Source organism: Abramis brama (assembly GCF_963993115.1).
Source record: "Abramis brama genome assembly, chromosome: 19".
NCBI classification, from domain to species: domain Eukaryota; kingdom Metazoa; phylum Chordata; class Actinopteri; order Cypriniformes; family Leuciscidae; genus Abramis; species Abramis brama.
In genome coordinates, this window is record NC_139981.1 from 3303920 (window position 1) to 3317944 (window position 14025).

At 35.9% G+C, this 14025-nt stretch overlaps 1 protein-coding gene across 1 annotated transcript in view; it reads right to left on the reverse strand.

Annotated features, from left to right (window-relative positions):
• The window catches only part of mertka (c-mer proto-oncogene tyrosine kinase a), a 42236-nt gene that overhangs the window by 27575 nt on the left and 636 nt on the right, over window positions 1-14025 (reverse strand). The window contains exons 2-4 of the mRNA XM_084093989.1: window positions 12292-12640; window positions 10463-10563; window positions 10208-10378 (exon numbers count right to left, since the gene is read on the reverse strand). Coding sequence (XP_083950115.1) covers window positions 10208-10378; window positions 10463-10563; window positions 12292-12640 — 621 coding nt within the window. The remainder of the gene's footprint in view (window positions 1-10207; window positions 10379-10462; window positions 10564-12291; window positions 12641-14025) is intronic.

Here is a 14025-nt window from a genome sequence, read left to right on the forward strand (position 1 = left end):
GTGTGTGTGTGTGAGAGAGAGAGAGAGAAATTGAGAGAGGCAGAGAGACAAGGAAACAGAGAACAAATAATGTTAGCCTATGCAATCATATCTTTGTGTAGGCTAGTTGACAATAACAGTGTAACATATTCATAACGGATATACCAACAGTTAAATATTGGGTTAAAATAAAATAAATCAAACACATTGTAATGGATTCTCCTTGCAGATAAATACACTCACAAAATAATTGCACTCACTCACATTCATACACGATAAATCATCAGAGGATGACACGTCTCCAGATCCAAAACAATCACTGACTAGCCTTAGCCATTCTTGATGACCAGCAGCAGAGCTTAGGTTAGAAGCCTCAAGTGAGTTCAACGCTTTTGGCGACTTTTTGGAGACTTTGCTCTCTTTTGACAGCGACATTTCTCAAATTAATAATATTTAATCTTTCTGAGGAGATCTGCTAGCTTGTTTACACAGAGCGCCGCGAGTCTGACAGGAGGATGACTGGACCAATCGCGTGCCGGTCAGTCGAAATGGGGCTTCCCATTGACAAATGATCAGCATTTGTGTACATTTCTAAGCTTTTTGATTGGTTCTATACAACGTGTAACACCATATTTGGAGAGCAGAGACGTTTCAGGGGATACCCGGGAAATGCTCAGAGGTGACGAGAGGAGTTGAGAAAAGCAATATTAATTTCCAGCGAATTTAGTAAAACTTTGTAAACTTTAATAGTCATTTAAATACCTTTACTCAATTATCTGGACTACGAAACTTTAGGAGATTATTTTTGAATGTCTGTTCTTTGAAATTTAACACAAAAAAAAAAAAAAAAAAAAAAATTATTTCATTGTTTTTCCACATAAACGGCCCATATCTTAAAATGGAACGTTGCGACTTCCGACTCATTTCGCCAGATCGGGTCACATATGTCAGAATTTTGTACTGTATTTTTGATCAAATAAATGAAGCCTTGGTGAGCAGAAGAGACCTTTTACCACATAACACACATACACACACACCTAGCAACACAATTAAAAGCACAAACAAATTTGGAAACTGATCTGGACACCATCCACAAAAGCCTACAATCTTGGCTGTGAGTTTTGCACAATTATGCATCACTTACATTTTTTTTGTTTCAAAAACTGTAAAGAGATATTATTATTTGATGCCACTAATGGTCCTTAAAATCAAAATAATAGTGATGCGAGTCTCCAGGTGACATGCAATGAAGGTTTGCATCAATCGTGGAGGTCGAGCGCCAGCGCGTCTCACAGCACGAGTCTTTCAGTGCCACTCCACGCCAACTCTCCAGTCCCACTCTGACACAAGCACAACCATAATATCCCTTTTGTGCAAGTGCATTTCTGCCCATGCCCAAAGACTCGGTCACAAAGGACACATTGCCTCCCCCGTTGGAGCTGACAGGAAGCTGCTTGTTTGGTTGTTGACATGTTTCTGAGTATCAAACGTGTCTATCTCTGACTGTCAGTGGGACAAGATCGTGCCTCCATTTTCAAGCACCACAGTGACTGAACTATGCTATTGAAATGCCGTCTGGAAAAAGATGCACATTTAAATAATACACGCCAGTATTTAATTCACTGTAGGAATGATGGGTTCAGTCTGAACATGGAAAAGCAAGGTTTCTTGAATATAAAAGCTCCAGTATTCCTAAATGATAACTAATTTACTGAAACCAACTCACAGGGATGTTTTGCACTAATTATTTTTGAGGTAGACCTCCATCAAGAAGACAAATGGTCAGACGTTTAACCTTTTTCTTGCTCTTACCCAGAGAAGAGGCACAATATACAACATTCAAATATATTTTAAATAAACCATCCCTTTGAAACTAATTACTTGCAAAGAGTTCATATATACAAACGAATATGGTTTTGAAAAGCAAATGGACTTTAAAAGAAACATTGTCAGCCAAATCAAATGCCAGAAATGAAGAGGAACATTTAGTAAAGTTAAGATCATATTTTTAGCTTCAGTTCAGCAGAAAAATGACAGAACAGAAAGTATACAAATGGAGTCTCTCCAAACACCTTTTCAGAAATCTGACTAAATTTAGGCCATTTGCAAAGAAAGAAAAAAAAAGCTATGAAAAGAACCCGACTTTTGGTTACCAAAAAAGCATGCAAGTAGGCAGGACAGATTGCACGTTGTACGGGTGCCAGGAACTATGCATTTTCTGACGACCTGTAATTATTGGGTTTGGAGAACAGCCATGCTAGCAGACTCTGCACACAGATCCAGCAGAATCTGAAATCTCTCTGGTACAGGGTCTACTACTACAACACTAACAAAAGAGTACCAGAAAGAAGTTTTTAGAGCATGTACCATGGTAATTCTTACCTGTTCTGTATGTACCTTGAAACAAATAGCATGGTATTATCGATCTAATCTGTCAAACAACATCCAGGCAGCTAGGGCTGCTAAATTAACTGAAATAAAACCGTAATCGGATCATGGCTTATCGGATTATCAAATTGCAGAGGCTGAAGTTTAGTTAAATCAATATATGCGTGGCGTTTCAATGTGTTCCAGCTCGTGATCCAGTGTTTTCAGTGTCTCAGAGCGGCTCACAGTAAATGCAGCTCCACATGAACTCATCTCTGCATCTGCTCCGAGTCGCTTATAGCATGCATTTGGAAACTCAACATCCGCCAACCGTCTTCCCGGACTTGGAGCACTAATGAACAGTCAGTTAACAGTTAAAATGTTAAAATTGCGAATTTCTCTGGATTTAAAAATTGTTGGAAACATCTGAGATAATGTAAGTACACAAGTGAACTGTGCGAGTAGTTTTTGGATATTTTAATGCAAAAATCTTACATATTGTGCCTTTAAAGCCACACCAAAGCACTTTTCCTCTTCGGTCCCCCTATAGGTTAGAAGCGGAATTGTCCATTACCGCTGTCGTAAATAATTTAGCCTACCGTCGCACGCGCGCTATTTGTTTATCCAGCTTTAGAATGAACGATGTCCACAGATAAGTAGAGTATGTTGCATTGCGACATCAGAAACGAAGAAAAACAAAATAATGACTATTGTAACGCTTGCCGTAAAGCAAGTCAAATTTTGTAGTTTCTTATGTCTCATTCGAACTACAGATCCGCTACCCGATCTAGCAAACTTGCATAGTGCGGTTATAGCCGATAGAGGGCCGCAAAGCGAATGCAGAAGTGCCGTTCACCCTGTTACGACTTGATGAACCACTGAAACCATTTTGGAAACATTATTTTAAGGTAAAAAAAATTCTTTAGTGTTGCTTTAAATGTGAAATTTTGAGGTGCAAAAATGAATGAAACAGTATTTTCTTGCAAAACGTACTCCAATCATCTTCGTTTTATTAACAACTTCTAAAATTCATTCATCCACCCAAAATAAAACAGCAACATCCTTGCGACCATCCAACCATATTTTATTTATTTCAGTTTCAGACCAGTTTGGAATATGAAATCTGTTGTCTAGTTGATTTGTTACTGGGAGGAAGTGATGCATCTTTTATATATTAAATTTTAAGTTTTGAGTCCGTTGAGCATATAATTGCATCCAAACAAGCTGTGTATAACAAGTCCTGAAATGATTAAGCACATTCGCAGTGGCTGAAGTTTCATAATGGTTTACCGAACTCAGCATTTACGTGGACATTTTGTAACTTTAGCAGTAATTACTGGCCAGTCTTCACAGGGGAAACTGTCATATCCAGCTCTAACTAGTTCCCTCTTAATGGAAACACACATCACAGCATCCAGAGAGAGAAAGAAAGTGTTTGTGTGAGCATTACGTAATGCATCCATTGTGCGGAGAAGGACAGTGAGCCCGAGTTCAACATGGAAAATCAGAGGCTTTCTGTGTTCACATTGTCTGAATCAATTCCAGTAAGAACGACACTTTAAAGGAGAACTGGGTCGCGTTGTGGTTTTACCGCAACTTTTGAGTCTTTTTGTATCATACATGAGAGATGAAACATGCACTTATTAAACAAAGAAATGCGCATTTCTGATCTTGATCTTCAAACAAGATCTACAAACTGAATTGATGTTTTTTTAAACAAGCTGTCAGATAAAAAGCCATTTTAAACTTTGATATATGACTTAGATATAGAGCAATCCTTCTAAAGGTCCAATCTTCCTTCGAGATTTTCCAATGGTGTTTTTTAATTTACAAGTTAAATAAGGTCTGTGGTAAATATAACTTGACAATACTTGAACGTTTTGCTTTCCAACTTAAACTGCACACAATCACACCCCGAACGTCTTGCTACTTATTATAAACATACGTTTTTAAAATAAAAAACAGCTTTAAAATTTGTGTTTTCGATATGGGTGTTAACGTTTAAGTATGGTGAAGTTATGTTTACCACAGGCTTTATTTTACACATAAATCAAAAAACCCCATAGGAAGATCTCAAGGGAACCAGCGGCGAATTAGACTTCCAGGTTCTGACGTCACGCTATTGCACAAATATATATTATATTTATTTAAAATAAATTTACCAACTATAAAACTGTTATACATTATTGTTATTATTATTTTTGTCTCATGACAATCAATTTAACAGATTTCCTTGAATGCGAATAACAAGAAGCACAGTTCATTGTGTCAATCACAACATAAGTGAAGACACACTGCTTTAATTTATCATAATTATGCGAAATATTTCACATGTGCATCGCCACAGAGTTCTTGCTAAAGTCAATTGTGGGCCCTGATTCATTCTAGAGGTGAAAAATGGTCAAGAAAAACACAAAAGTTAACTAAATTTACTAACAAGAAAAGGAAATTACCATAATAATCATCAACACCATGTCATCCTTGTACCATGGTATCACCACAGTACTTTTTTGTAAGGGAAGTATAGGTTTCTATTTAAAAGTCTTGAAAAATATATTTTAAATAGTTAAATATGTATAAATATTAAATGTGTATAAATATGTATATCTGTCTATTCTTCTAAGTAATATAAATAGGTTCTGATGCTTTGAAGAATTTAAAAGTGCTTCACTTTTAGTTTCTTTAAAAGATTACAGATAATATAGATCTGATCTGAAGAACCTGTAATGTAACATCAAGAACTTTTTTAATATTCAAAAGACCATAAACAACAGTAGCTGTACATGAAGGGTTCAGATGCAAAAGCCTCTAAGTGCCATCTGAAATTTTCTTCTAGAATGATAATTTTAATCAAGCTCGTATATTTAAGTTCAGTAATTTCACTTAAATGGCAATGAAAATTACCTATTAATTGTCATTAAGTGAAATTACTGAACTTAAATATACAAGCTTTATAAAAATTATCATTCTAGAAGAAAATTTCAGATGGCACTTAGAGGCTTTTGCATCTGAACTCTTCACATACAACTAAAAATAGTGTGGTTGAACATATAATGTGCAGCAAAGAACGATTAAAGTCTTTATTATAAAGAGAGCAAGGGTCGGCTCCAGCCATCTAAAGTTTGATCTGTGTGTTCTTTTCAAGGCTCTCTGCAGTGGAGCTGAATGAGGCTTTTGTGTGTGTGATATCAGCACTCTCTCCCTATAGCACCGGCTGAATAAACTTTAACCATAAAACTCCTGCTTTCACAATAACTCAGGTTTACGCTTGTTGCCAAGAAACCGATTACCATACCTAGGAGATTAACCACAAAAAACATTTAAGCATTTTCTGAAACCGTGAGTGTTTTTCCCTGCAAAACTCACGGCTACCATCCCAAACTTTTGAGGCCAATTCACACCGGACAGACAAACACCAGCAAACAAGTTGGTCACAGTCAATAACAGTCATGTTCACACTGCTCTAACAGACACCAAAAAACGATGTTCAGTTGGGTGAAAACAAACCCGATCAACGGCGACAGGTGGAACTAGAGGCTGAACTAATATTTTAAGACGAATTTATGTGATGAAAGTCGAGTCAATTTCGACTAGTCGCTGATGACATAATTAATGAACAAATAAGCCTGAGACTGAACGCTGGTCACTTACAGTAAGCTGTTTAAAATGTGCATTTTGAGCATCCCGATGGTATGATCAACCATATATTGTAGAACTGAGTTTGCATTTATTTGTCATTTTAACTATCTGGAAAGGGACCGTAAAAGTGGACTTCAAAGATTTCTTATCCTGCTGTGCCCTCTATAGACCTTACGCGCCAGAGAAATGAAAGCGCCGCCATCTTTTGAATATTGTCTTTGAACTTCTGTTTTTGCGGTTGCTCTGTATATCTCTATGGCGCTGCTGTCCAGGAGTAATTCGCTTTTGAAGTGGATTTACTTAATGTAAAGTTAACGAACGTTATCATGAGGATTGTAATGTTTAAAGCCGATGTCTTAACAAATGTCAGTACACCGGGAAGATTTTAAAACGAGTCGTTCATTGATAAATATGCAAGATCGCTGTGAAAATACAGACCGGAAGACAAAAGACAACGAGCGCAGCGCTGAAAAGGGGCGGGGCTACATAAGGTCTATAGGCCGTGATCAGCGACTAGTCGACGTCATGGTGTCATGGCAGAGTATTAAAGTCGACTAGTGTGTGCAACCCCTCGGAGTAACACACTGATCTGACAAAAAACAACAAACCAGGGGCGTTTCCTCCGAGGAGGCAAGAGAGGCAGTGCCTCCTCAAAAAAATAGGAAAATAATCTATATTACAAAAATAAAATGACGCAAATATGACAAAATGTGACATTAAAAAGTGCATAAATCACTTGTTTTTCTATAGTAACAGTGTCCAACAGTGTCCACCCCCTAAAGCGTGTGTTGGGTTTAGTGGGGGGTAATTGAGAATGAATGGGGGAAAGTCACGTGAGAGTCACATGATTGGATGTGATTGGACACACATCCAATCATGACACTATGATTGGATGTGATTGGTTATGATTGGTTATGGTTATGATAAATCCCGCCTCTTGTTTTCGTGCGCGTTCTCGAATTGGCCTGAATGAAGACAATGATGGCGTTAATGGAAATACTAATTAAAAAGTAAGTAAACAACTTCACCGCTTTATGTCGCATCAAAATCAAATTTGAAATGGCCTGAAAACATGATGACTGTGGGTTTTTTTAGTGAGCAATCAGCTTGGTGAAATTAAAGGTATTTCTGTGTGACCATGAGTGTTTACCGAGCTTGATGACCAATGATCCCAAAATTCTATTAAAAAGAACAGCTGAACATCAGTTCACAAATAATATATATTGTTAAATTTGTTAATGCCTTTAGTTTATTATTTTGGAATAAATGTAAAAATGCTTAAACTAACTTGACGAGATTTAGACTTAGTTTTAATAAATAAAACGTTAATTACATAGACAATGTAAAAATACAAAATAGAATTGTATTTGTTCTATATAGTATATAGAACCTCAATAAGGTTCCGTTACGCACTTCATTTATAGAACCTTTTAGGAGTTCCATAAAGGGATCAATTTATGGATTTAGTTTTAATTAATTAACTTTGTTTTAATTAAACTTTATCACTAAAAAAATAAATGAACATGACCTGTTAAACATGAAAGTATTATGTAATCATGTAAGGCATTGGTGTCAAACTCAGATCCTTGAGGGCCACTGTGAACCTTTGTTTATAAGAGTGTAGTGTATTCTGGGATACAGAATAGGCAGACTAGCCAAGTCAAAAGAGGAAATGGGAATTTCAAAATAATTATGAAAATTAACACACAAAAAAACATTTTTAATAAGTTAAAATCGCAATGAAAATCACGTTAAAAATGATTTAGAGACACATGCACGGATAAATCATTCACTATAAGCTCAACACATTTCTAAAATAGTTTCCATTTCATCAATCAAGTGACTCAATCAAACCTGAAACAGATTCAATTATACCACTTGATATGATCAAAAAAGAAAATGACCCTCAGTTTAAAGTTCTCATTGTAATCAGTGTAATCTGACTGCTCAATTACCAGTGTTAAACTGTGTCTTCAGTAGATTTTATCCCACTGTCCAAACAGTGAAAAACACACAGAAGTGATTTAGCATGTTTCTCCCTCTCAAAGTTCACGTCTAAACACGACTGATTAATCAGAGTTGGTTTGCTTTCGCTTTACGTTTCCAAATCGTTTTCCAAAATGTGCCGAATGACCTCAGCCCAGCTGCTTCGAGGGGATACACGACCCTGCTCGGGATGTGAAACTGATTACTTTAGAGGAAAATTGGAAATTACAATCACCATAGAAGGCTAGGCAATAAAAATGGATTTGAGAGGTTTTATGACATCAACTGTTTGAAAAGTAAATGGATAAGAAAGCTGTAGAGTTCAGGTTCTCTGTGCTGTGCATTTCTACTGAAATAAGTGCAGTGATGTTATTGTTAACTACAACAAAATCTATTAAAAGTTGTTTTCATTCACTGAAATAAAACTGAAATATAAAATATACATATTAGATGAAAAACTTAAGATGAAAAATGTTGCTTTAGCATCTAACTGAAATAAGTTTATGTACCAAGTATAATTAAGTTTCATTTAATATTCAACAATATTATTGATCTCCTGCACTGACACTGTTATGAGAACTGAACTGAGCTGGACGATGACATCATGCTTTTCTCCAGAGTGGCTATATATATATAAATGAACTAAATTAATAACTTTTTTACCACAAAAATGAAACATTACTGAACTGGACTGTGACGATATTTTCTTCTAGAAACAAACTTTGTTGCATTATTTTCCTGTTATTTTCCTGTTATCTCTGTAAAGCTGCTTTGAAACAATCTGTATTGTACAAAGCGCTATATAAATAAATGTGACTTTACTAAAATAAATGAAAGCTAAATAGAAATATATATAAATAAATAAAAATGACAAAATTACATAAAAATTATTAAACCAACTAAAATTAAAACTGAAAAAATAAAAATAAATACTATAATAGTAAATAAAAATAAAATATCCTGAATGTTTTTTTTTTGTGCACAAAGCAATTTATTAACACTTAAAATCTTTTTTAACAGAAAAAATGGCCCTTAGAATGACTTTTTATTTTTTGGCCCCAGCAACACGCTTTAATCTTCCCTCAGCACTGGAAATTTAAGTTTGGTTTCTATTGTTTCCTGGTGTTCAAAGTCACTACTGTTTTCCTGTAATATGGATATCCTGACTGACCAGAGGAACAGTTGGTCATGTTTTTGTCAGCGTATGGAAGACTCATTTAATGTCAACAGGCGCTTAGGAATGTACAACCTTGTGGTAGACCTTATACCATAAATATAAAAATGTGGACAGCAAATCTGTTACCGTAACCCAAACAAAATATTCCATTCTTTCTGAATTCAAAGATTTTTTTTCTGCTAGGTTTCACTTTAAAGGCCTTGAGATTCTCTGCTACTGTATACTGACAACAAGTTAAATTCTGCTAAATGTGACCCTGGATCACAAAACCAGTCACATGTCACACTGGTATATCTGTGGCAATAGCCAACAATACATTGTATGGGTCAAAATGATTGATTTTTCTTTTATGCCAAAAATCATTAGGATATTAAGTAAAGATCATGTTCCATGAAGATATTTTGTAAATTTCCTACCGTAAATATATAAAAAAATTATTTTTGTGAGTGAATGCAGCACAATCATGAACATAAATGAACAACTTTAAAGGAGATTTTGATTTTTTGCACCGTCAGATTCCAGATTTTCAATAGTTGTATCTCGGCCAAATATTGTCATATCCTAACAAACCACACATCAATGGAAAGATTATTTATTCAGTTTTCATATGCTGTATAAATCTCAATTTAAAAAAATTGACCCATGTGACTGGTTTTGTGGTCCAGGGGTGCGTTTCCCGAAAGCATCGTTAGCCAAATATGGTCGCAAGTTCCCTCGTTACCAATAGAGTTCAATGGACATTGCGATGAACTTGCGACCATAGTTGGCCAACGATGCTTTCGGGAAACGCACCCCTGGGTCACATATGGAGAATTCAGAAACCTTTGTTATTAGTGACACCGGTGGCCGTTAAGTGAACTGCAGTCAGCAACTTATTGCTTGTGAACACGTAATGTACAAGAGACTTAACATGATTCAAGGCCCCAGTTCACACATTGGCAATAAAAAACCTATTAATACATTCAATTCTTACATATAGCTAAAGCATTTTAAATCTACAGCTAAATTAAAAAAACAGGGCAGTTTAAAAACAGCAATACAAGAAGCCAACGTTCTCACCTTTAACAGTGATGGTGCTGGACGACTCGTTGCCTTCTACAAATCTCGAGCCATTTTGAAGCCACTTGATGATTACAGGGTTCGGGGGACCGACCGCCTCACAGGTCAACCTGAAGGAAGTGTTTCTCGTGATGTTCACGTCACTCGGCTGTATGGTGAAGGTCGGCAGGCCTGGATATGAGTAACATGTGGAAAACATCAAATGTCTAAAATGCATAAGCAAATGTTTGTGTGCTGGGTTGAAGGTTTACTTACCTTCCACTTCTAAAATGATGGGATTTGACTCAATGATCTTGTTACTGACACTAAGCCTGCAGTGATATTCTCCAGCATCTGCTCTCTGGACACTTTTAATGCTGAAAGAGGACGTATACAAATAGATTTTTAACAAATTTTGATTTTACAGCTTTGGAGGCACAAAAACGTGTTGCATGAAATTTTACTCTTAGTAGTTGACTGTTTTTCAAAGAGAAAGCTGGCTGATGAAAGATATAGAGCAGATATTTTATGCATAGGCTGATGCAATTTAATACAATAGCTATTGCGACATGCATAATATTGCTGAAATTAAACAAACAATTAGACTTACATTTATTAATTTAGCAGACGAGTATAACCAATGCAACTTTCAAACTCTTAAAAACGTATAAAATAATGTATAATAGGAGCTGGTAATATTACAGTGGAAGAGTAGAAGAAGATTGAGATTTATTTAATTTTGATTTATTAGTTTTATTTGCATTCGATTTTATTTTACATTTTTTAATTCAAATATTTTGGATTAAAAAATATTAACAAAATGAATAAAGTTCTCATGGAAAAGGTGTCTTGAACGGATTTTATTAACATTCACAAAACTCCACTTACAAAAAATACAAAATTATCCAAATACAAGGACATTCGTAGACTCAGAGACTAACTCATCTGTTAATCTGAATAGGCAAACTTGTCATCTACCAATATAAAAATATTTAAACAAGATGCAAGTTTTGTGCAGTTTTGTTCAATATAAAGCTCCTGCTGCAGTTTTTCAAAACAGAGGGGAAACGTGAAAAACACTTAGGGATGTGTTGCACCAATCAGGATTAAATTAAGCAAAGTTTAACGCTAATCAAGGATTTGTTGATCTGGGTTTTATTTTAAATCGAGTTGTGTTGCACCACTTAAACACAGAAAGAAAGACCGTTAGAATTAAAGGGCAAACCGAGGCCAAGCTAAAGAATCCTTATATGTGACCCTGGATCCTGGTCATAAGTCGCACGGGTTTATTTGTGGCAATAGCCAACAATACATTGTATGGGTCAAAATTATCGATTTTTCTTTTATGCCAAAAATCATTAGGGTATTAAGTAAAGATCATGTCCCATGAAGATATTTTGTAAGTTTCCTACCGTAAATATATAATGCAGCACAATCGCCAACATAAATGAACAACTTTAAAGGAGATTTTCTCAATGTTTCGATTTTTTTGAACTCTCAGATTCCAGATTTTCAATAGTTGTATCTCGACCAAATATTGTCATATCCTAACAAACCACACATCAATGGAAAGCTTATTGATTCAGCTGAGGATGCTGTATAAATCTCAATTTCAGAAAATTGACCCATGTGACTGGTTTTGTGGTCCACGGTCACATTTGTGCAACCCACCCTTAAAGTGCCTTAAAACAGTGATATTAAAAGATCAAATTCAGTTTACAAATTTTTTGATAATGCATACTATATAGAGGCGAGCAAATGAGCCAAGAATATAAACGCAACACATTTTCTTTATAATGCTTTTCGATGGAAAAAACACTTAACAAGAAATCTCGTGTTGCATTAATATTCTGTGTTCATTTGCCTGCATGTACAAAGTATGCATAATCAATAAAGTGTATAATGAATTTTTATATTTTTTTATATTTCTGTCTTACTACAAACCTGGTAAAAAAAAAAAAAAAAAAAAGACAATGCAATGCAATGGAGGAAAGGCTCGTTTTGGCCTCCAGATGGGCGTTCCTATAATGGTGTGACGCCACGTGAAAACTATGAATTGGTCACAACTGAATTCTTGTTTTTGAGCTGGAAGAATGTCATCTCACCTTATAGTGGACTGCAAGACTGACTGTTGTATGTAGATCTGCGTGCCATCAGGGATTTCCTTCCCATTCCTAAACCACAGAATGTTCAGGTCCTGGGCCTGGCTCACGTTGCTGATGTCTATGGAGCAGTTAAACGTGACCTCTGTCCCCTCCGACCGCTGGATTTTGCCCACGGTGGGTTTGAAGCGCAGCTTCTGGATCTCCTCCTGCGAGAGATGTACACTGGAGGCTCGTCCCGGGACAATCAGCGGCTCCGTCGCCTGCGTTGGACGGAAAGAACGGCCCTGTCTCACCCAATGCGGTGAACCTCCATGATGGACGACGGTGAGGGGATGTTTCCAACCGACAGCTGTTTGAGGACATCAGAGTTTTCGTCAATATAAGCATATCATGCTTATTACATTTACATGTAAAACTACAAATAAGGGCCTGGTGTGCTGCGTCTGCAATTAATCTAGTATCTAATATAAGCTAGTCTTTAAAAGTGGCCACTATTGGATGGCAACAACACTTGAACTGAATTGAGCCACACCACAGATTTCTGTACTCTGATTCGACTTTGATTCATAATTGACGAATTCTGCAACATCGACACTGTTATTTGAACTGACTCTTTCACAGAAAATTGCACCTCTTGATCCCAGAAAATTGCCATAGAATTGCTGGAGTTGATCGATCCCGGGATGGGGACCTGGTAACATTGCTGGGATTAGTCCCTGTGTGAACAAAATGTAGGACCAATGCCGTAGGGGGAGTGTCGAAGTGACAGAAAGCATCATTATTTTCATGTTTATCACTGTAGAGCTGCTTTGTATAAAGCGCTGTGTAAATAAAGGCGACTTGACCATGGTACTTCCATCATTTTTGAATTATAATGCAAACACGTATATGTAATCATTGAGTTCCACGCTATATGGTTCAGCTGCACTGCTTTTCAGTAAGGGAAACCCTTGTTATTTGGGTATGTGACTCAGCTTTGGCATCGCTTCAGAAACGCAGTGGAAAACCAGTATCCTGTTCTCTAAGAGCAAAAGGAAATTCTTTCTCTAAAGGAATCTGTTATCAAAGGAAGCATACGCAGCTCTTATTGAGAGAGCCTTTTATATATATACTACAAAAGGATTCATTAAACTAGATAAAAAAGATCTCGTACAACACATTCAACTCGTATTGCACAATTCACATGCACAATTAAATGATCAGTTGTTGTTGTGTAGATCAATGATTTAGTGATAGAAATCTATTGTTTGTCAATAAAGTCTAGAGTGGAATGAACATGTTTTACTGGTAATTCAATTTTAACACTATAAGCACTTCCACTTATTTATTAAAATATATTATAAACAGGTTCAGGTTTTATAAATGTCTTATAAACTGGTTTTCACAATCCCAGTGTGAGCACTGATGAGATTTCAGATACATAATCTCATTTAGTGAATATAGATTTTCCACATATATATAAAAATCAAACATTTTGCTTCAGTGCATCAATATTTTAGCCTGGGATGTAATGTTCTGTCACTAATTTTGTATATGAATCATAATATTTTTGTCAGTTTATCAAACTTATTCATATAATACACTTTTGATTTTGTATTTTAGATTTGATATTAGAACTTGATATTAACGTGTTATAAACATCAACAACTGTACTGTATAACAAATAATACCAGTGCTTCAGTAAAATCTTATCTTTTTGATCACATGAACAGACCAGAATATGAAACTAGAGCA